General features: G+C 45.0%; 1 protein-coding gene across 1 annotated transcript; it reads right to left on the bottom strand.

The window, feature by feature from the left end:
* Positions 1–3,469: 3,469 nt before the first annotated feature.
* On the bottom strand, positions 3,470–8,119 carry LOC114602324 (chemerin-like receptor 1). Its single transcript, XM_028740403.2, has 2 exons — positions 7,992–8,119; positions 3,470–4,636 (listed from the first exon to the last, which is right to left on the bottom strand). Exon 2 carries the CDS (start codon positions 4,588–4,590, stop codon positions 3,523–3,525), a length of 1,068 nt encoding a protein of 355 aa, XP_028596236.2. The 5' UTR covers positions 4,591–4,636; positions 7,992–8,119; the 3' UTR covers positions 3,470–3,522.
* Positions 8,120–24,056: the final 15,937 nt, after the last annotated feature.

The raw sequence follows: 24,056 nt of genomic DNA, 5'->3' as shown, positions 1-24,056 counted from the left end.
GATGATATAGATATAGATATAGATTAGATGATATAGATATAGATATAGATATAGATAGATGATAGAGATAGATAGATGATAGATAGATAGATAGATAGATAGATAGATAGATAGATAGATAGATAGATAGATAGATAGATGATATAGATAGATAGATAGATAGATAGCTAGATAGATAGATAGATAGATAGATAGATAGATAGATAGATAGATAGATAGATAGATAGATAGATAGATAGATGATAGATAGATAGATGATGATAGATAGATAGATGATAGATAGATAGATGATAGATAGATAGATAGATAGATATAGATAGATAGATAGATGATAGATAGATATAGATAGATGGATGATAGATAGATAGAGATAGATAGATAGATAGATAGATAGATAGATAGATAGATAGATAGATGATAGATAGATAGATAGATAGATAGATAGATGATAGATAGATGATGATAGATGATAGATGATAGATAGATAGATAGATAGATAGATAGATAGATATAGATGAAAGATAGATGATAGAGCCCCGTAACAGCTGTAGCAGGGTCTTCTTGGTCATTCCCCACCCCCAATTGTGGAATTCCCTCTTGTTGTAGATGCACTCATCTCCCTTGCTTTCCACTTTCTATCACCAGGCGATAATCAGGGGCACACAATGGGACTACCCACCTGCAATGAAGATGCTCTAGCACCAGGCTTTGGTCTTTCTTCTGCCTATCCAGCATTCTATCAAGTAGTCCCGCTAGATCAGAGGTGGAGCGCCTGCAGCTGTGCAAAGATTACCAAAGTCACCAACTCCCATTGACACAAGTCAGCCTAGCCACCTGTCAGGGAAGAGGGACATTGTAGTCGAGCAGCACCTGAAGGGACGCAGGTCCCCACCCTGACCTGGATCAGCGATGCTTCAACTTCCACCATTACCCATCTGAAGACCACATCTTCCATAGTTGAGAAGAGAATCACTACAAGCAGGTCCCCATATGTTGTTGGACTAGAACTCCCACCATCCTTGACCTAGGCTGGCCAGGGATGCCTGGATAGACATCAACAATATCTGGGGACCCAAAGTTGAAGAACGCTGATCTAGGAGACCAGGTGTCCAAGCACACCTTAGCTGCCTCTGGTGCCCAATCTGTGTGGTCCACCCTTACTCACTAGCAACCTCACTCATCTCAAAATTGTTGGGGCTTTTCGAACTCTCTGACACATTCAAAGATTGCAAAGGCACCAGGTACTTTAGCTGAAACTGAATGACTAGTATGTTGTAGTCATTCTTCTTGATAACTGATTCTCCGTCAATCCCACTTATCTATTTTTGCTCTAAGAATCCTTAGTGTATTTACTGATACCTCTAAGAATTCTTATGAGCTTACACACATTGTTTCCTGTAAAGTTATGCTTATATAAATGCCTTTCAGATTATATAAAAATAAAAATAATTTATTATTTATACCCTGCCCATCTGCCTGGGTTTCCCCAGCCACTCTGGGCAGCTCACAACACAATATTAAAAACATGATAAAACATTAAAAACTTCCCTAAATAGGATTGCCTTCAGATGTCTTCTAAAAGTCAGATAGTTGTTCATTTCCTTGACATCTGATGGGAGGGCGGATGCGGGTGGCGCTGTGGGTAAAACCACAGTGCCTAGGACTTGCCGATCACATGGTCGGCGGTTCGAATCCCTGCGGCGGGGTGAGCTCCCGTCTTTTGGTCCCAGCTCCTGCCCACCTAGCAGTTCGAAAGCACCCCTAAGTGCAAGTAGATAAATAGGTACCGCTTTATACCGGGAAGGTAAACGGCGTTTCCGTGCGCTGCGCTGGTGCTGGCTCGCCAGAGCAGCTTCGTCACGCTGGCCACGTGACCCGGAAGTGTCTCCGGACAGTGCTGGCCCCCGGCCTCTTAAGGGAGATGGGCGCACAACCCTAGAGTCGGACACGACTGGCCCGTACAGGCAGGGGTACATTTACCTTTACTAAATAGGGTTGCCTTCAGATGTCTTCTAAAAGTCAGATAGTTGTTCATTTCCTTGACATCTGATGGGAGGGCATTCCACAGGGTGGGTGCCACTACCTGAGAAGGCCCTCTGCCTGATTCCCTGTAACCTTACTTCTTGCAGGGAGAGAACCACCAGAAGGCCCTCAGAGCTGGACCTCAGTGTCTGGGCTGAATGATGGGGGTGGAGACATTCCTTCAGGTATACTGGGCTGAGACCATTTAGGGCTTTAAAAATCAGCACCAACACTGTGAATTGTGCTCGGAAATGTACTGGGAGCCAATGTAGGTCTTTCAAGACCAGTGTTATATGGTCTCGGTGGCCACTCCCAGTCACCAGTCTAGCTGCCACATTCTGGATTAGTTGCAGTTTCCAGGTCACCTTCAAAGGTTGCCCCACGTAGAGCACATTGCAGTAGTCCAAGTGGGAGATAACCGGAGCATGCACCACTCTGGCGAGACATATATTCTAGCAAAATCCTGCAAGATGCCACCCTACAGGAGGGAAACAGAGGCAGAAGGATTCCTTATTTTGGTTATAAGGTAAGCACACCTAGCTTAGAAGGGGAGGCTACATTGACACCTAACATTTCTTTAACAGAAGAATGACAGAGAGATACGCAGCAGGTATATCTTTTACACAAATCCTGGGGGTGGTAGTTTCTTAAGGGTGATAAGAGTTCATAGGAGACACCTCTTCCCTTCACAAAGCTACAGTTGCCAGATTGATTTAACAATCAATTCCTCTTCACAGGGAGCTCTGGGAATTGAAGCTCCGGCAGGAAGATAGGGGTCTCCTTACACATCTCAGCACCTTTAGCACAGCACAGTTACCAATGGCTTCAAGTGACTAGAAAGGAGAGTCTGACTAAACACCAGAACTTTCTGTCAGTAAGAGCTGCTCAACAGTGGAAGGGTCTCTCTTCAAGGGTTGTGGACTCTCCTCCATTGGAGGTTGTCAGGGAACTGACATCGGAGCAAGATAGAGAGGTGAGGCTCTCCAATGATGCCGGAGAAGGAACCAGTACAGGAGGAAAGAGGGCTCCCGCGGGGGAAGGAAAATCAGGTGGCACCAGGAAGAAAGGAGGGTTGGAGAGCACCTCGGAGGGGAGGCTCCGAGACTCTTCAAGTGAGGTCAGTGAGGAGAGTGGAGGACCATCGATAGGCACGCCCACTCTGCGCAGAAGGCTGCCGTGCAGAGAGGCGAGAAGGAGGCTGTCCGTTAAGGAATTTTTATGTTGGAAAAAGTTTAGGAAACGCCCACTGACGGATTCTGCCAGCGACTGAAGCAGTCATGCCCAAGGGGGGCTGCTCAGCCGGGGAAAACGCAACCGCCTCACGCAGTTTGGAGCAGGTGGAGGTTACACACAAGCAACCCCAATTCCCATGATAGAGGTTTTTAAGCAAAGGTTGGGTAGCCATCTGTCATGGATGCTTTAGTTAGAAAAACACAGACACTGTATGTATTTTTTTAATTCAAGAAAATCTTTAATAAAAACAATTGAAAAAAACAGTATTCATGGCTGGGCATCTAACTCAATCGAGGACTTGTCCTTGGTTCTGGAAGTACTCTGGCTGCTGTCCTCAGAAAAGGCGTTCTCAAAGGCAGAGAAGAGAGAGTGTTTCAGCTTCTCCTTGAAATCGTGTCCCATGAAGACATACAGGATTGGGTTGAGGCAGCTGTTGATGAACGTCAAGCTGGAGGCAAAGGGGTAGCCAATACGCAAAACCCCCAACAGCTCAGGCTGCAAGAGAAGTTTTGTCTCGAGGAAAGAGAAGACGTGATAAGGGAACCAACAGATGAAAAAGGCCACAATCACAGCTGTGATGACTTTGAAGGGCTTGCTCGATTGAGCCAAACTGTCCCTCCTCAGCTTCAGGACAATGGCCCCGTAGCAAACAAGGATGGCGCTGAAGGGAATGGCAAAGGCAAAGATGAACCGGCTGATGATGAGAGCTTGTCGGTTGAGATTCACTTCCTCCATAGTCTTGCCATAGTTGTTAAAGCAGTTGATCACATTCTGATTTTGGGGGGATGGGGCGGTGTCCCTGAAATGTAAATAGGGTGAACACAGCACCAGAGCCAGGATCCAAACACCCAGTGACACAAAGGAAGCCATCCGGGGGGTCCGGTGGTTCCGAGACCATACAGGGCACCACACAGAAATGCATCGGTCGATACTGACGACCATGAGGAGGTAAACACTGGCAAAGAGGTTGAAGAAAGCAAGAGTGCTGATCAGCTTGCACATCACCAGGCCAAATGGCCAATGAGCATCCAGGGCAATATAGACAACAGTCAAGGGCTGGGGGAAGGTGAAGGTGAAGTCAGTAATGGCCAAGTTGAGGAACCAAATTGTGTTGACCGTCTTCTTCATACGGAAGCCGGTGATGAAAATGACCAGCCCGTTACCGATGACTCCCAGCAGGAAGGCGAGGCTGTAGATGATCATAGTGATAATATTGATCCACTTGTACAAGTCATAGGTCCCTCCATCGGCCTTCTTCCCCAGAGAGGGGACAATCGAGGCATTAGAAGCATTGTCGGGAACAGTGAAAACTGGCGGTAGAGTTGTGTACTCCATTCCCTCCAACTGAGACTCGGCAGTCGTGTTTTCTTTCTTCCCCTACCTGGAAAAAGAGAGAGAGAGACTGAGAAGAACATAAGGAGCTGAGCAAGGGGTTGGACCAGAGGAGCTCCAAGGTCCCTTTTCCTTGGCTGGATCAGATTAATATCCATCCATTTCCCACAGAAGACAATCAAATGTCTCTAGAGAAGGGGTGGGCAGCCTCCAGTCCCTAGCACTAATTAGACTCACCACGCCTCCCAATATCGCCTGTCAGGCCATTTTATCCAAGATACATCCACTTGCCCTATAAGACACCAACTATGTGGCTGGTGGAAGCCTGGCTCAGTCAAAAGGGTGTTTGCACAGGAGTGTAGTGCTAAATTAATAAAGTTTAGGGTCCCTTCATGATACTTGCAGCCATGTCACCTCACAGCCATGCCCCCTCAGTCATCCTCCTTACAGTCACAGCCCTTCTAGGATGGTTTTTATTTTTACGTTTATTTATTGAATTTATAAATTTATTCACAGAATAAAATCAAGATATAAAACCACAAAATAAATAACAAGAACAACAACCCAATAGCCCCAGTCCCCTCCCAAAAAACCACACATTTTAGAAGGGCATAGGATTATACAGCCATCTGGGTTGGTAGTGAATGCTACACATAACCCTAGAGAGCCATTGCCAATACTGAGCTAGATATGGTCTGACTCTGTATGAGACCACTTCCTGTGTGCCTATGATCCATTCTCCAGAATTCAGTTTTTAAAAAGGTTAGTTCTACACTTGGCTTCAAGAGATGCTGCCTTCTTCAAGTTGATGATCTAGGGCAGGGACGTCCAACTCCCAAGAGACCTACGATCTACTCCGGGGGGGGGGGAATAGCAGTGATCTACCCATTGGGGGGACCCAAAGTTGTTGAGCTATTTTTAGGGGGGGGCAAGGCAAAGTTGTTGGGCTTTTGGGGACACACACGCCATAAACGCTGCCCAGGTACTAAACCCGGCAGCGATGTCTCCCTCTTCCATTTTTGCAACCGTGCACAATTGAAGGACAGAGCGAGGGGGCAGGGCCAGGTGCTCTTTCTACCCCGCTATCACCCGGGGATCGGCCTGTTGATCGCAGTGGACTGGTTGGACATCCCTGATCTAGGGCAACGGTCCCTAATGTGACACCCATGGGCACGACGGCATGTCAGAAGACTTGCTGCCATGCCATGAGGATCTCTGCCTGCTTTTGAACTGTTTCTTAACTTTCTTTTCCAGCAGAGCCACTGGGGGTGTTGCAAAACATAATAACATAATGCCAACTGAGATTCCAGCCACCCAAACGATGTCACACTTGACACCATGCCCAGTTCCCTTGTAAAAATGGCAACGAAAAGAAAAGGGGGGGGGGAATTCCTAACATCTGCTAAAAGATTTTTTTTTATTGGGAGGAGAGCGGAAGGGGAGGGGGAGAATGTGGCTCTGCATTAGAGTCTAGTGAATCGGTTGATTTCAGTTTTTTTCCCATTTTTCCTTCTTCCAAGTGAATTGCTCCACATTTCCACATCTTCCTGTGGTTTGGTTTTCTTTCTTTTTACCCATCAAATTAACCCCCCAGCTAAGCTGTTTTGGTAAAGGTGGGTCCCTTTTCTGCCTTGTGAAAGCCGAAGATGTCCACAAGCCTCAAGAAGGTTAGCTTAAGCTCTTTCTTGGTGTGAGGTGGAAACATAACCAAGGATGACGAAATGCTGTTTCACAAACTGTGTTTAGATTACACAGTGGAAGAACGTGAAGCTGGGAGGGTGAGGTAGATCCTTCCGGGGGGGAGTAGAGTTTCCTTCAAAGTACATAGCGCAAGGCGGGCTTCTCCTCTAGCTTAACAGTGGTATAAAGGGGGCCATTTTATAAAACACAGCTTCTTTCTCCCTGGTGAAAATCTCTCCCAGCCCGAAGATGTCACAAATTCTAGCTCTAAGATATTTTGTAGAGATATTAAGGATCCAAAAGATCATTCCCTTATCATTCATCAATATGGGTTTGGAATCTCTGGTCCCCTCAGTACTTTCACAGGAGGAATTCTAGCACATGAAACTTAGGTTTGCACAGTTAAAGTGAATTAAAGCATTAAGTGCAATGAATCTATTTTTTGAATTAAAAGCAACAGACTCTTCATGGTTAGGAAAATACACAGAAAAATATGGGATGAACAAATGATTTCCCCCCCCAGGAAGGTGTATAACTACTGACAAGCAACCCAGGGTGAATGTTCATTGTCATATAACAGTTCCATGAACATTCAGAACAAATGTGTAATAAAGACCAGACAACTCTCGGGCCCCATACTCTCAGCCTGGCGCCCCTGAGAGCCCAGAGCCCAGATGCCCTGCACCCCTAGCACCTATGGGTAAGACAGCCCTGCTCAGTGTTTGGGCTGAACGATGGGCATGGAGATGCTCCTTCAGGTATACTGGGCTGAGGCCATTTAGGGCTTTAAAGGTCAGCACCAACACGTCAAATTGAGGGAGCCAATGTAGGTCTTGACCGTCACTCCCAGTCACCAGTCTAGCGGCCACATTCTGGATTAATTGTAGTTTCTGGGTCACCTTCAAAGGTAGCCCCGCGTAGAGCGCATTGCAGTAGCCCAAGTGGGAGATAACCAGAGCAGGACCTGATCACAACTGCACTCTTGTGATTCTCAGCAACTGGTATTCAGAGTCCTATTCCCTCACACATTAGGATAGCCTTGGTGCCAAGGGTCTAACTCAAGAGAGACTAGAAGCAGAAATGGATGTGATTTAGGGCGCAGACACTAGAGTCATTTGCTGTTTGTCAGTTCCAATGGCAACTGGCCAGCTCTGCACCTCCTGAGTTGATGCCTTGGAAAGGGGCGTCATTACTTCTGATTTTTGCAATCCGGCTGCCACCTCAAGAAAATACCAAATCCCACCAAAACGCATAAAAAATTTAAAAGTAATCATTTTAAGAGAAAATAATTCTGCCCATGCCTTATTCTGTGAGGAAATGCTTTCAAAAATATGTACGTGAATGTGTTTTCTCTGAGGACCTTTAGAAAATTGCAGATCAATGTGGAAAGAGAAGGGAATGGGTTTAACTAGTGGAATCTACCGGGGTCAGGAAGAGACAGAGCTGTTCTTCTCCAAAGTTGGGCTACCTGCCTCGGGTCTTCCAGCCTTTACTCTCCTCTCTGTGTAGAACTGTTACTGCTCCCTTTCTCTCTCTCTTTCCCCAACCTGTGCTTTTTTTAACAGCTGCTTTTGGGACAGAGGCAGTTTTCCCCCTGAAGGGGATACAGTGATGAGCAAAGTTGCACTTACTAAATTTCTCCTGTTGTGCCTCTGTTCTAAGACCGTTTCCCCATCAAGAAAATGGGAGATGACAACCCTCCTGCCCCACCTTGATGTACTTACGTTACACGTGGAGATGATGAGTTCTGCCGTGTCTCTGACTTCTATCTGTACTCTGGAAATGTGGCCGGATTCTGTTAAAACAGCACACTTTAATATTGCAGGAAACAGGAGGAAGAAGCAGAAAGAGGAAAGAGGAAGATGATTTACATTGTTGTGCAATTCAGTAAAAATTGAATGCGAAAACTAAGTACAGGACACAGCGTTCAGCTTTTGTCCCGGAAAGCCGCAGTGGGAAGTGGAGAAAAGGGGTCAATTAGGTAATTTTTGGGTTTTTACAGGTTGCTTAGCCACCAGTGCTCTGATTCATGTGCAATTTCATACATAAGCTGGTTGTAAGATCTCCAAATACTGCAGTCAACTGCACTGTAAGCATCTTGTTGGAACTCTTAATATTGCATAATGAAGGGAATCATATTATGTCACATAGGATTGCTGTGTTTGCAAAATATATACATAAACGTTTCTCTATAAGGAAGTCAAGTGAGGTTATTCCATATTTTTAAATACGTTTATAACAGACCACGGAATGATGGGCCACACAAAGCTATAAAAAGAAAAAATGCACAAGCTGTTTTGCTATGAGCAAACTTTTTCAGCAAAAGTCTGTGTCAGGGGCTCAGGAGCAGAGGCACAGGGGAGAGAGGAAATGGAGAGCGAGGGGGAGGAATCTGAGGGCAGCGGAGGGCAGAATGACAGTGACCCGAGAGATTCCATGAGCCTCTCCAGTGAATCAGAAGATTCCCAGAAGGGGGCGCCGATGGCCAGGGCAAGGGGGGTCCCAGGGGGGACACACCAGAAGCAGGGGGCCAGCGGAGACTCCCAGAGCAGTAGCTGGAAATCAGGGCCAGCTTCCCCACCAGAGCGTAGTGGGGGGGAAGAGTCCCATAGGTCAGAGTCAGCGTCTCCTCCGGCAAGCAGGGAGGAGGAGTCAGGCCCAGCTAGCGTCCCCGAAGAGGGGAGCAGCGACAGGAGCAGTATAATGGTCAGAAGGAAGGTGGCAGGCTGGGCGCGCGCGCCAAGTTCAAATGTACAGGCGCGCGGGACAGCAGAAAGCCCGGATTGGGAACCAGGTCCTAAAGCCTGCCGGAGGGAGGGGGAAGACTCGGGGGACTCAGCGTCAGAAGAGTCTAGAAAGGGGAAAACCCCAGCGGACAGGCGGACCCAGAGGAGGAAAGAACAAAGGAAGAGGTGGAGCAAGGCTAGGGTCTTAAACTGGTGTCTGGGGGGAGGAGACTCAGACGGAGCTTCGGCGGTCTAGGGTTTAAGACGTAGAGCTGCGCGCCGTGGCTGTAAATGAGAAACTGAACTTCAATAAAGATTATTTTATATAACAACGGACTGGCGTTGGTCCTCTGTGAGCTGGGACCTGAGGCAGCCCTGACAGTCTGAATATAAAATATATAGAAATGCTGTAATACAGAACAATACTTTTTTTTCAAGATGGAGGGAAGGACGGGGAAAGCAATTATCATATTATCCAAAGAAATCTTGGCATTAGTTCATTAATAATTAGGATGATAGGGACGCGGGTGGCGCTGTGGTCTAAAAACTACTGAGCCTCTTGGGCTTGCCAATCAGAAGGTGGGCACTTTGAATTCCCACAACGGGGTGAGCTCCTGTTGTTCGGTTCCAGCTCCTGCCAGCCTAGCAGTTCGAAAGCACATCAGTGCAAGAAAATAAATAGGTACAGCTCAGGTGGGAAGGTAAACAGCATTTCCATGCGCTCTGGCTTCCGTCACAGTGTTCCGTTGCACCAGAAGCGGCTTAGTCATGCTGGCCACGTGACCCAGAAAGCTGTCTGTGGACAAACGCCGGCTCCCTCGGCCTGTAAAGCGAGATGAGCGCCGCAACCCCAGAGTTGTCTGTGACTGGACTTAACTGTCAGGGGTCCTTTACCGTTTTTTATTAGGACGATACACTGGATCTGGACAAACCTTGGAACCCAAACCAAATTGGGCCGATTCCAGTTTTTTTCTGGTCTGGGTTGGGAAAAGACCCAGATCACCACAAGCTGTCCCACCTAGAGTGATCTAGCGCTGTCAAAAGGCAGGGCAAATGAGCCATGGTGGAGGAAGGAGGAGAAGGTGGCCACTTCTAAAGGGTCTACTTTGCTGGTGTGTTACCTGTAGGACTGAACTCTCCTCTCACCAAGGTTCAATCCTGCTCTCTGCGGTATAATCAGGAGGAGGGTGGGGAGGAGATGCAGCATTTCTTTCTTCCTCCCCCCCACCCAACCGCCTTGGTAATATGTCACCCTGTTGTGAGGCCAACATTTGATGCCCTCCCGCCAGCCCTCATGGCGCTGGCTTAAGATGAGCTTTGGGAAGGAGGCACGAGGCTCTGGCAAGGTCCCAGAACCCTCCTACCTCCTTCCCAAAGCGAGCGCTTAATAATAATAATACCTTTATTGTCATTGTACAACCATTGTACAAGCCTCCCCCCACAAACACTCAATCTCTTATCAAACAACACACCACCTCGCAAGTCAATTTCCCTATGTTATTTTCCGTTCAACAGTCTAACAGCCCACAGATAGAAGCTATTTTTTAGCCTGTTGGTACGGCTGATTATACTTCTATATGTCCTGTCCGAGGGTAGAAGATTAAAGAGGTGGTGGCCGGGGCGTGAGTCATCCCTGATAATTTTTCTCGCTCTCCTAAGGCAATGATCCCTTGCAATGTCATCTAGCGGACTCAAGGGACAGCCCATGATATCATGTGCTGTATTCACCACCCTCTGTAGAGACTTTCTGTCCATGGCGGTCAGGCCAGTATACCACACTGTGATACAATATGAAAGGACACTTTCTATTATGGACCGGTAAAAGGAGTTCATCAGTTGTTGTTTAACATTATTCTTTCGCAAGACCCTGAGGAAATGGAGTCTCTGTTGGGCCTTTCTGACCACCTGAGTTATGTTGATTTTCCAAGTGAGGTCCTCACTAAGGTAAACTCCCGGGAATTTAAAGGAGGAGACTCTCTCCACACAGCCCCCCCCCCCGATATACAACGGAGCAGGTTCCCCTCTCTTCCTCCGGAAGTCCAACACCATCTCCTTTGTCTTACTAATATTTAGGTGCATGTTATTCTCTAAGTACCATGTAGATACTTGCTTACTGAGCTTTGAGAAGGCACCCTCATTGTCTGTGCACCCAGTGTGGCTACTCCGCTTGCGCTGCCCTAAATCTACCTCTGCAACCACATGTTTAATAGGGTTGATTGTTTATTCTTAACAAATAAAATTCCTTCCAGTAGCACCTTAAAGACCAACTAAGTTAGTTCTTGGTATGAGCTTTCGTGTGCATCTGAAGAAGTGTGCATGCACACGAAAGCTCATACCAAGAACTAACTTAGTTGGTCTTTAAGGTGCTACTGGAAGGAATTTTTTTTGTTTTGACTATGGCAGACCAACACGGCTACCTATCTGTAACTGTTTATTCTTGTATAAATAAATGAAAACATTTTTTTAATTTTTTGTTTAACAAAATATTTATTTGGTTTTTCAACTTAAAATTTTACAGAGATATATCAAGCATAAATCCTAAAAACAAGATGAACTTCCACCCTCCCCTTTGTGGGTCCTATTATTAATCAATTCCTCCTGCATCTTTTATGATAATCCAAACCTTTACCTCTTCCATTATGTCCAGAATTCAACCTTAGACTACAAGTGATATTCCAACCTTACTAACGATTTTAACTGATTACAATGGTCTTTAAGATATGTTATCAATTTTCCCCATTCCTTTTTAAAATTTTGGTCTTCCTGATTTCTGATTCTTCCGGTCATTTTAGCCATTTCAGTATAATCCATTAGCTTCATCTGCCATTCTTCTATGGTAGGAACTTTATCTTCTTTCCATCTCTGGGCCAGTGAAATTCACGCAGCTGTGAAAACAAAAAAAAATTGGTGATCAAGGAGGGAACCCCTAATTTTAAAATAGGGCTGGTCCATGTGTAATAGCGTGTGTCAATCTGATTTTTTGGTGTGGTTCATTTCTGTAGATCATGGCACCAGAAGAGCTAGTATAAAATATAGCCCTCGATTAATTTTCTTGACCCTGGTGCTAGTTCTTATCTCAGACATGTCCTGGAAATCACAGCTAAAACTTCCTTAATACTTTATGTAAAGATTAGGACAGCAATCTGGTGTTGTCAGCAAAATTTAATAAACTTCTCCTATAAGAAGGATGGGTTCTGCATAAATGCTAGAAAGAGAAACTTAGAATTTGGGGAACAAGCAAGATCATTTCTTCGGGTCAGTTCTCACTAGGACCATGTCCTTTCAAGCAAAGTAAACTAAATAAGCACTAGGCAGGATCTTAATAGGAAATAATAAAAAAGAAACAAAAGAATATAGATGTTATGACAAATCACCCATCTGAAAGTTTAGCCAAAGGCAAGAGTTCTTTTGGATTCAGTAGCAATAAGGACACCATGGAGAGAAGTTCAGCACTTTTATTAAGTAGCAAGTGTAATACAAAATGAAAAGCAGTGAAACAGTCTTAAAGCGGAATAACGTAACACAAGCAAGATAAGATACTACCCCCATTCAGTGATTGGGAGTTCCAGGGAATAACAACAGAGCGACTCCAACTGGGAAGTACATAGCACCTGACTGGTCAGGGCCTCCACTGAGGTTTAGACCCCATCTGGAAGATTTACATACTTCATTTTTTATATATAATTTTTATTAAATTTTCTGTTTTACAATTTAGAAGACTCATATAAACATCCTTAAGATATCAGTGACTTCCCTTCTTCTCTTTCCATGGTTCATTCTGCATTTCATAAATCTCTTCGTATTTTATATAAACTAAACCATTTGGTATTCCATTGTTACATCCATCAAAACTTATTTACACTGTTGAATTTATCTCTTTATTTTTATTTTTTAAAAATACTTTATTTTCTTTAAATATTAATACGGGACATTACAAAAGAATAAAGAAATACAAAAAAACCGCTATAAAACCACTCGGGGTCTCCCTGAAACAGAGAAAAACCCCAGAGGAACTCCTCCCAGCCCCGCTCTCACCCGCCAGCCCAGCCAACCTCCACCAGCAGCCTGAGTTTTTTTGTATTTGTTTTAAAAAACACACACACACACGTTGGGGGGGGGGCAAATAAAGGCATCGTCTTAACCATTCAAACTGGTTGGTAAGTTCAACACTGCGTTAACAGTTTTAATCTCCTCGGAGAGAAAAAATGCACATTAAAAGGACCCAAAGTGTGAGGTTCTGTACAGCTATACAGGAAGCAGCAGCAGACACTGCGCTGTGTCCAGACTCTCCGCCCGACCACAGGGCAAGTCGAGGGTCAGCTCAGGAAAAAAGCCAGGCTGAAGCGGGCAGTCACTCTGCTCGCTGCCACCCCTACCCCCCCCCGGGGCACTGCTGTGGGCAGCCCAGGCAGGCGCCTCCGTTTCAAGTCAGAGAAAGCGGCTTCCGGACAGGCGAAATGGAAGTCAGGGATCCCAAGGTTTTGGCACCACGTTTTGTCAGGGAGGGGTTTTAATGCGGGGGTGGGTGGGCAGGAGAAAGGGTGCTTTTGCAAAACAGCGTCAAAACCCTTTGGAAGTCAAGCCCACTTCACTTACCTGGCAGGGGAGACACCTTGATCACTGTTGAATTTATCTCAATGCTGCCAACGTTTTCCAGTGTACACAATTTCCCCCCATATATTCCAATCTTCCAACATTTCCCAATCTTCTCTAAATGTATGTTCCTGTTCTCTTATCCTATACAGTGGTACCTCTGGTCTGAACAGGATCCGTTCCGGAGGCCTGTTCACAACATGAAAAGCCCGCAACCTGAAGCGCTGTATCTGTGCAGGTGTGTGGTGTGATTTGGTGCTTGTGTGCATGCGCGAAGCACGATTTAGCACTTCTGCGCATGCACAAATGGTGAAACCCAGAAGTAACCCTTTCTGGTACTTTCGGGTCACCATGGGACGCAACCTGAAAAAACGTAACATGAAGCAAACGTAACATGAGGTATGACTGTATGTTGAGTCTGCAAGCTGTGCATAGTCCATCAGCTTAAGTTGCCATTCTTCTTTGGTTGGGACCTCGCTCATTTTCCATTTGGGGGCTAACAAAACATGGACTGCAGTGGTGGCATACATAAATAACCTTTTTTGACACCTGGGAATTTCCATCTGAATTATTCCCAATGAAAAGGACTCTAGTTTTGTTTTTTTGTTTTTTAAGTACTTTTGGAAGATTTACATACTTTAGACCATGGGTAGGCAAACTAAGGCCTGGGATCCACCCTAATTGCCTTCTCAATCCAGCCCATGGACGGTCCGTGAATCAGCATGTTTTTACATGACTAGAATGTGTCCTTTTATTTAAAATGCATCTTTACTGTCAAGGGTTTTTGTAAAATGTTATGTCTATCTTTTCCCAGTTGTTGCTGTTCTCCATCATGCCTTGGGTGGAGCTGATATCCCATTGTTGTATCAGAAATTTCTCCATTGCTCCATCCCATGCTTCGATGTTTTGCAACTTTTAACAACAGAAAATAATTTCTTCTATCTTTCCTGAATCTTTCAACATTCAACTTCATTGCATACACAACCATAGAATTTCAGAGTTGAAAGGGACCCTGAGTGTTAAGTTGTGGGTGAACATATCAGACGACGCAGCGATTTCTTCAAAGCAGCTCTTTATTTGTAAGCTGGAACAGAACTGAAAAGCAAACAGCTCAGCCGGCTTGCTTTTATAGGCAGCTGGCTGTCAACATTGTAGCAACAACAACAACCCAGGGTTTCCCGCCTAAAGTAACTGACATGGACCTGACTGAAAACTACATACACAATACTCCTGGTAGCCAGGGTGAGAATTTCAATACATAACACTGAGGAGGACCTAGTCCACCCTCTTGCAATTCAGGAATAGGTAGCCATCCCATATGGGGATCGAACCTGCAGCCTTGGCGTTATCAGCACCACGCTCTAACCAACTGAGCTATCCAGGCATGTGCACAAGTTCAAGTGTTATGTGAGTGGGAGAAAAGCTTTTCCTTTCCCACTTTTCTCCATGTCACGTGCAATTTTGTAAACTTACATCAGATCCCGTCTTACACATATTTTCTCAAAACCGCTTCATCATTCTGGTTCCTCTTTTCCACTCTGCATGATCTTTCCTGAGGTGACATGACCAGAAGTGTACCACAGTCCGTGCCGGATTTACATGTAAGCTAAACAAGCTATAGCTTAGGGCCCCACTCTCTTGGGGGCCTCCCAAAAAATTTAAAGGAGAAACAACAACTGGATGCACGTTTCCAAAATATAAGATAAAAAACCCAAATAAAATAAAACCTACATAGAGCAACAGTGTTTTGTGTTGTGTAGGCTCCTATGATGTAAGTAATGGGCCCCGCTTGCTAGCCTGCTCCCTGATATCACTGGTTTGCTCATTTCTATATATAGGGTGCCTACATTCTGCATGTGCAAATAGCTTTAGATACCTATTAGGTCCATAAATATAGCATATGTTCAACACAAAAAACAGAGACAATTTGTTGTTGACAAAGGACAGCTGGACATATAAGGGCCCCCATTACCTTCAATAACTTAGAGTCTCATAGGAGCCTACACAACACAAAACACTGTTGCTGTATGTGGGTTTTAATTTATTTGTTTTTTATCTTATATTTTGGAAATGTACATCGTTTTGTTTTCCTTTAAAAAAAAAATTGGGGGCCTCCCAAGAGAGTGGGGCCCTAAGCTATAGCTTGTTTAGCTTATACATAAATCCGGCACTGGAATGACCTCATGTGGGCTGGTCACATAATAGTCCAATGCTATATTTACAAGCTGAGTGCATGAAGTCTGGTAAAAACTATTCCAGTATGTGGCTGCGTATGGAACTGCAAAGCTAATCTACATTTGGAATTAAGAGGCATGAGCCCCCAAAGCTGCCGCTCATTCGGTTTAATCTTGGGTGCAAGTGACCTTGTATGTGTGCCTTGGGGCTTCTCTCTGCATTGGCATGATGTCATTCCTTGAGGCAGCAGAATTCAAGAATGGCCACATATGCATGTGATCGCATTGCCTTTCCCACGGAGGAAAAACATGCATCTCCTTATCACTTCTTTGGAACCTCTTGCATCAGTGGAACCTTCCTCTTGTTCGGATCCCAAAAAGTGTCAAAAAGAAGAAACAGCATATCAACACCCTACAGAACAATACAACGGAGAGATTAAGAATATAAGAAGAGCCGGGTGTGGATCATCAGTTTGTATTTGTACGCCCCATTCCCTCACACTTGCATTCAAAGTGGCTCACAACGTATTCAATGAACAGTGACAACCTTCCAAGCTCAAATTAAGAACATAGGTAAAGGTACCCCTGACCATTAGGTTCAGTCACAGACAACTCTGGGGTTGCAGCGCTCATCTCGCTCTATAGGCCAAGGGAGCCGGGATTGTCCACAGACAACTTCTGAGTCATGTGGCCAGCATGACTAAGCCGCTTCTGGCGAAACCAGAGCAGTGCACGGAAACACCGTTTACCTTCCCACCGGAGCGGTACTTATTTATCTACTTGCACTTGATGTGCTTTCGAACTGCTAGGTTGGCAGGAGCTGGGACAGAGCAACGGGAGCTCAGCCCGTGGTGGGGGTTCGAACTGCCGACCTTCTGATCGGCAAGCCCAAGGCTCAGTGGTTTACACCACAGTGCCACCCGCATCCCCTAATTAGGAACATAGTCTCTAGTTAACCGAACATACAATTGCAGCCTTTGTCATTTTAGCTCAATAGGTGACATACTCCAATATTTTGCTAAATATGCAGCTGATTTATACTTTTTTCCCAGCTTGGAAAACAATGCTTTGAGGACTGAGGAGGAGGGTGGGTAAATTGTTACTGCTATTGTGCTACAGGACAGGTACGGACGGTGGCGCCCTTCTTTCCCTTTTAGTACTCGGGAAGTAAGATAAAAGGGGAAGGGGAAGGACCCCTGGACAGTTAAGTCCAGTCAAAGGCAACTATGGGATTGCAGCGCTCATCTTGCTTTCAGGCTGAGGAAGCCGGCATTTGTCCAGACAGCTTTCCGGGTCATGTGAGCAGCATGACTAAACTGCTTCTGGTGCAACAGAACACTGTGATGGAAACCAGAGCACACGGAAACACCGTTTAGCTTCCCGCCACAGAGGTACCTATTTATCTACTCGCACTGGCATGCTTTCGAACTGCTAGGTTGGCAGGAGCTGGGACAGAGCAACGGGAGCTCACCTCATTGTGGGGATTCGAACCGCTGACCTTCCGATCGGCAAGCCCAAGAGGCTCAGTGGTTTAGACCATAATGCCACCTGCGTCACCTACTTGGGAAGTAGACTCTATAAAACACGTCCTCCTGTTCTGTAATTTCTATGCCGGAGATGAACAGCATACCATTGTCCCTTTGCTGACCAAACTCGTGGGGAGGTCAGTTCCATTTTATGTTAAATACCTAATGGAAGATTAAGAACCAGAGAAGTCACTGGCAGTAGCTAAATTTCTACTAGTAGCAGTGAAGGACCATGTTCAGGGACTAATTCGAAATTACTGTAGTTTTATGTGATGGCTCTTATGTTGCATGTGGAATTCTGTTTTGCTCTGAGATTCTTGTGTACAGTACACTTTTTTTATTTCTGACCTATTGACTGTAAATGAATTGATTGATTGATTGATTGATTGATTGTTGCTGTTGTCATTTCCTCAATATCTGTCTTGTTTATCAGTCAAACTGACTGCCAAGGCAAGTATCAAAGCCAGAAGAAGAACCACTTACTTCATCAGGAAAAGGGCTAACAGGAAGAGAAGAGTATCGTTCAATTGTCCAGACTCTACAGTCAGGCCCTCATTATGGGCTCCTGTGAGGATAAAGAAAGATTGAAAAGAGGATCAGAGAAGCACAATAGTGTTTAGAGAACCCCAGGACTCCAGTATAGACCATCACCATCATGAGAGCATCTGGGAATCTGGATCTTGGTGATTGTGGTTTGTACAAACTACAGTTCCTCATATTCCGAACAGGAAACTGTGGTTTTGTTATAAGCCCCAAACAAAAGGTTTGAGCTTCCTTCTCTCCCATACAAAGAAGCCTGGGCAGTGCAGAAGCCCAAAGCTCAGACTCTCATTCTCATCACAACAAATAGAAAAGCCAAGTTTGTGCTCTGGTTCCAAAGAGCCAGAGAAGCACTCTAGCAAGTATCATATAATTGCAGGAACTCTTCTCTCGCTACCCGCTAGCCTGTGCTTTAAGATCTACAGAGGAGACCCTCTGACCCCACTGATGAGCATAGCTCATGGGGCTGTAATGTGCAGAGGACCTTTTCAGTTGTGTTATCCCATCCATGGAACTGTCTCCCCCTAAGGGTACAGTTGGCTCCCTCCTTGTTGAGTTTCAGGCATAGCATAGCATGAAAACACAACCCTTTAAGCCAGAGTAGTGCTGTTTGGTTTTATATTAGGATTCCTGCCCTAGTTTTCTTTAATGATTTGGATTCGGTAATGGCAGGACTATTTACTTGATTGTTTTAGTGCTTTATTGTGTATTTTGTTAATTTAACAGGAGGGAGGTAGAAACTGCCCTTGGGATTTTTATTTTTATTTTTATGAAGACTGGTCAAAACAGAATAAACACATAAACAAAACAAACAAATGAATCCCTGCAAAGAAGCAGTATCCTTCGTTTTATCTCCGATTCACTTTCCTGGTTTAACTTCTTTTTAAAAAGCAATATTCCAGCTGGCTTAAACGAGCCACGTAATTTGCAATGCAAATGCAGAAGCTAATGTGGGTCTCAGAAAAATGCCTTGATCCCGAGGTAAACTGGGTTGCCTTTAGTAGCCTGAGTACGGTAAATAGACTCTTTGAAATTGTGCTTTTGCTGAAGGTACAGCTGCAAGTGAAACTGGTGAAACTGTCGTGCTCTCTTGTTACTTTTCCTATTGCCAGGAAAATGTTGCTAATGCAATCTTGCTATATTTACAGTATTGGAATTTTGTGGTTTTAAAATATGCTGTTATATTTGCTATTATGTTGCAGTTTTATTATGAAATTGCTCTTGTAACGCTTGATTTTGAGATGCACAGTGGTACCTTGGCTCCTGAACAGCTTGGCTCCCAAACAAATCGGCTCCCAAACGCTGCAAATCTGGAAGTAAGTGTTCTGGTTTGCGGATTTTTTTGGAAGCTGAATGTCCTTTTCGGCTGTCAGCATTGTTTCTGGGGCCAATCAGAAGCCACACCTTGGTTTGCTAACATTTTGGAAGTCAAATGGACTGCCAGAACGGATTGAGTTCGGGAACCAAGATACCACTATATTCCTGTTTCCGTTGTTGCAAGCTGCTTTGAGCATGGTTTCTTTTGTGGAAAAGAGGGAAACAAATAAAATAATGAAGGAAGGAATGAACAACGATCAGATGTGGCCTGTATCTGTTCATTAAAAGGTTCTTACATCAGTTAGACAAGCTGTACCCACAAATAGTCATTTGTACCCCCACTGTGCTTAAGCAGTCCTTAAAATTCCTAAGGTTGTATCCAAGACCAGTCCTACCTAGAGTGGAGCCATTAAAATTAATGGACCTGATCAGTTTAGGTCTATCCAATGGGACTTCTCTGAGTAGAACTTAGTTGGATGCAACCTCTAAAGTCTGGCGTCCACTTTATTACCTGTTGTAGTGGAGTTTAGCAGAAACTGCAGAGTGTGGTTTCCAAAAGGGCTTATCCCAAGGCAGATGATAGTAAGGTCTCCATCTAGGCTTCCTGTCCAGTTTAAGAAACTGGTGACCTCCTTCCCTCGGACCCAGGAAGAGACCTGCAGGTTCCCATTAGTATCATTCCCACTGAGGACCTCCCCACCCACTTGCCAATGGAGCTGGCCTGGAGGGCTGGGGTGCAGGGAGCAGGTACAGAGGAAGCCATTGTGTTCGTGCCAACATGTGGCATTTGTCCGGGTGTTGCTGAGCCCAAGGAAAGCTGGAAAGCAGGGGGTGGAGTAAGGGAGAATTAATTATATACAGGGAGGGAATCTCTGCCTGTGATGGCACAACAGAGCAGTAGAGGGCGCACTGCAGATGACAACAAGCAATGCTGAAAATGTTATCTAATACAGAGATAATAATATATAATGAAATAATAATAAATTTTTATTTATACCCCGCCGTTCCCGGTTCAAAAACCGGGCTCAGGGCGGCTAACAACAAATTTAGAACACCTAATTGTAAACACAGCATAAAATACAGTATAAAAACATGAATAACAATAAAATTCAAAGTTCAGAAATCAATTTAGGGGAAATCCATCTAATAAGCATTAGATAATCACCAGGGCTAGCTGGCTAAATTAGTTCTACTTGGGCCAGTGAGGAGGCCAGGGGAGAATTAGCTATGGATTCTCAGAGCAGGTAATCTTCATAAAAGGGGAGGGAGGGGGAAGAGAAGGGAAATAAAAGATCAGGCTGAATTCAAATTAAAGGCCAGGCGGAATAGCTCTGTCTTACAGGCCCGACGGAAGGAGGTTAAATCCTGAAGGGACAGAGCATTCCACCAGGTCGGAGCCATCACTGAAAAGGCCCTGGCCCTGGTGGAGGATAGTCTGACTTCCTTAGGGCCTGGGACCTCTAAACTATGGTTATTCATGGACCAGAAGGTCCTCTGCGGGGCATACTAGGAGAAGTGGTCCCGTAAATAAGATGCTGCTGGGGTTATTTTAAGGAGATGATGCCTTGAGAGTCTGTTGGGACTAGGGCTGGGGAGGGGATTGGTTTTGTTGGTATTTTAATGGGAAGCTACCTAATTCACACTTTCTGAACTAACCCACAAACCAAAACAGAGCTGCCCTTCAAAATTCACTCTTCTCCAATCCTCGAGATGAAGCTTTCCAGCCAACTAATGTATAGAAAAATGGATATATTACAGAAAAGTAATGATTTTTTTTAAAAAAAAAACACTCCACTATACTAGTCAATATTACACACAAAAATATGTTTATCAGGAGAAATTCACACTAGGGTGCTGATTAATTTTTATGAGGATTTTTTTTGTTTTGTTACAGAGGGTTTACTGTGGTGAATTTCTCAGGGACCTCTGTAGAATCACCAAACTCCCTTCCTCCCTCCACCCCCAACTTCATAGTGTTTGAATAGGATGTGAAACAGCAGATTGTTCTTATGTGGGAAGAAAGATATGAATCCCTGTGACTGACGTGTGTGGGGCAAATAATGAAAGAATTGGCTGGGCACCTTGATTTGAAACGTGGGGCTTTGCACACTCCAGCGGGAGAGAGCCCCCCGAGAGCGGAGTTTAAACACACAAAATTCAAGCAGCGGTATAGTGTTAGGAATATAGGTTGTGAGACCCTTTTGTCCTGTTTAGTCCACTTCCAAATAGCAAGTGTTTTTGCCTGCAATGCAGGATGCCTGATTTTGCAGGTGAAAGCTTTGCCCATGTCAGCTAAGCAGAGTGTTATGGCAATTTGCAAGCCCAGCTTCCACGCTGAGCTGATGACTCCATGGAGAGCTGTTCTATGTTTTGGGCTCAGTTGACCAGGAGGTTTTGGATGGGGTCTCCAAGCACTCCCTCCTCTTTCCAGCGATTCCAGGTTCCTCTTTCTCTTGACTTACTCTGGAAGCTTCCCCCAGACCCACCTTTTCTCTGAAGTCCTTGGCCCAACCCCTAGTCCTCACATCTTACTCTTCCTGTAACTGAAATAATGCATATTCGTTCTTCCCCTGTTGATACCTGGACTCCATTATGCTGTCCTCCTTCTTCCAGGGAGTTACAGATTGCAAGCACTTAGGGGCAGAGACCTGTCCCCTTCTACTCTGTGGAGAGCTCTGCATAATCATGACATAATCATGATAATTCCAGCCCTACAATTCTATGAACCAAAATACAGTGGTACCTTGGGTTACATATGCTTCAGGTTACAGACTCCGCTAACCCAGAAATATTATCTCGGGTTAAGAACTTTGCTTCGGGATGAGAACAGAAATCGTGCAGCGGCAGAGCAGTGGCAGCAGGAGGCCCCATTAGCTAAAGTGGTGCTTCAGTTTCAGGTTAAGAACAGACCTCCAGAACGAATTAAGTTCTTAACCCGAGGTACCACTGTAAATCAAGTAAGCATCTTATGCAAACAAACCAATTTGCATTTTTCTCTCTCCTTTCTGGTTCCAGGGAGAGGAGAGGCTGTACCTGACATAGTTATATACAAGACTTTTCTCTAACCACGAAGCATCAAATAAAAACAAACTAGTCAAGGAACCAGGGGCATTGTGAGAAACTTATGGGATGCAAGGCACAGGTACATGACACAAACTTGAATAAAAACTGCATGTGCAAATTCCCAGCTGGCTCTGGGAAATCAAGATGGTGCCTGGCTGGACTTACATCAGCATCATGTTTTACACTGCATCTAACCAACCAATAGGCAAAATAATCTGAATTATTAAGGGAGCAGGAGGTACCAGATCCACTGCAAAAGGCTTAGGGCTTGAGCGCCCTGCACCATCCCCGGAGCAGTAAGCAGAGGAGGAATGGAAAACCCACCTACCTGTCACAAGAAGCTGAAATGAAGCATCCACATAGCTATAGAGGACTTCCTGTCCTTTCTCAATTCTAAAGAAGTATTGCCCCGCATCTTCTAACTGGACATCATTGATGCTGAAGGAGCAGTCGCCTTGCTCTGGGTTCCCTTCTAACTGGAAACGGTTCTTGATGGAGGGGTCGATTCTCCGGCTCTCATCGTTGGTGGCCACAAGATCACCTTTGACATAGCGTTTGGAAGAGGGAAGATAGTGTCTTGTCTCCGCATTCTTAAACCAATAACCAAATAGCTTCTCCGAACTGTTCTGGTGCTGATTGTTGTAGGTGAACTGGCAGGGAGGGTGAACATAGAGGCCTCTCTGCACATAGACAGAGGCAGGCATTGTCAATGTAAAGCTAGGGCTTAGCTGACTCACCATACCTGCCGGAGGAAGTAAAAGGGGGAGAAATTAACGGGTTAAAATTATCTGATATTTTGAGTTTGCCATCCACCCCCATTCTGTACAGGAGGGGACAGTCCTATAGTCCTTGGGGAGGCATCTGAGGGGGTCATGGGATGCATCAGAGCTCCATCTGCCAGGTCAGAGAGAGAGCCGATATCGGCAAGGGGAACCTGATGTCAGACACAGACACACAGACACACAGACACAGACACACACACACACACACACACACCGTTCTCGGTTGTCCTAGTAATCTCCATAGCTCCTTATTGGCCCTATGAACATCAGTAGAGCCAATAAAGGGACAGAGAATGTAGGGGCAGCAGTTTTGGAGCATGGCAAGGATGAACTGATGGGAAGCCTCTGAAGGATATATAGAGGGCCCAAAACAGGCACTTACTGTCTTGAAAGACCTACATTGGCTCCCAGTACGTTTCCAAGCACAATTCAAAGTGTTGGTGCTGACCTTTGAAGCCCTAAACAGCCTCGGACCCGTATACCTGAAGGAACATTTCCACCCCCATCATTCAGCCCAGACACTGAGGTCCAGCTCCGAGGGCCTTCTGGCGGTTCCCTCACTGTGAGAAGTGAGGTTACAGGGAACCAGGCAGAGAGCCTTCTCGGTAGTGGCGCCTGCCTTGTGGAACGCTCTCCCATCAGATGTCAAGGAAATAAACATCTATCTGATGTTTAGAATTATTTCTGTAGCCTAGTCTACACAGGAATGGGCACAGCTGACACACCATTGTTATTATTATTATTATATATTTATTGATACCCCGCTTTTTCCCCTGACAGGGACTCAAGGTGGTTTACAGATAAAATATGAACAGTTGAAAGTACAGGGGGGAAATCCCAATAATTAAACAACAATTAAACATTAATACATTTTTTTTTAAAAAAAAAAAAACACTGTCTGTCTCTCTCTCTCTCTCTCTCTCTCTCTCTCTCTCTATATATATATATATATATACAAACAAAATATATACGAACAAAATAAAAATAGCACAGCACCAGAGCTTTCATTTAAAACAGTCAGTTCCCAAAGTCTGTTCCTCACCGGCTAGTGAAAGGGCAAAGAGGAGG

Source organism: Podarcis muralis, chromosome 7 (assembly GCF_964188315.1).
Source record: "Podarcis muralis chromosome 7, rPodMur119.hap1.1, whole genome shotgun sequence".
In the NCBI taxonomy this organism is placed as follows: domain Eukaryota; kingdom Metazoa; phylum Chordata; class Lepidosauria; order Squamata; family Lacertidae; genus Podarcis; species Podarcis muralis.
This window is presented reverse-complemented; position numbering and strand designations above follow the sequence as displayed.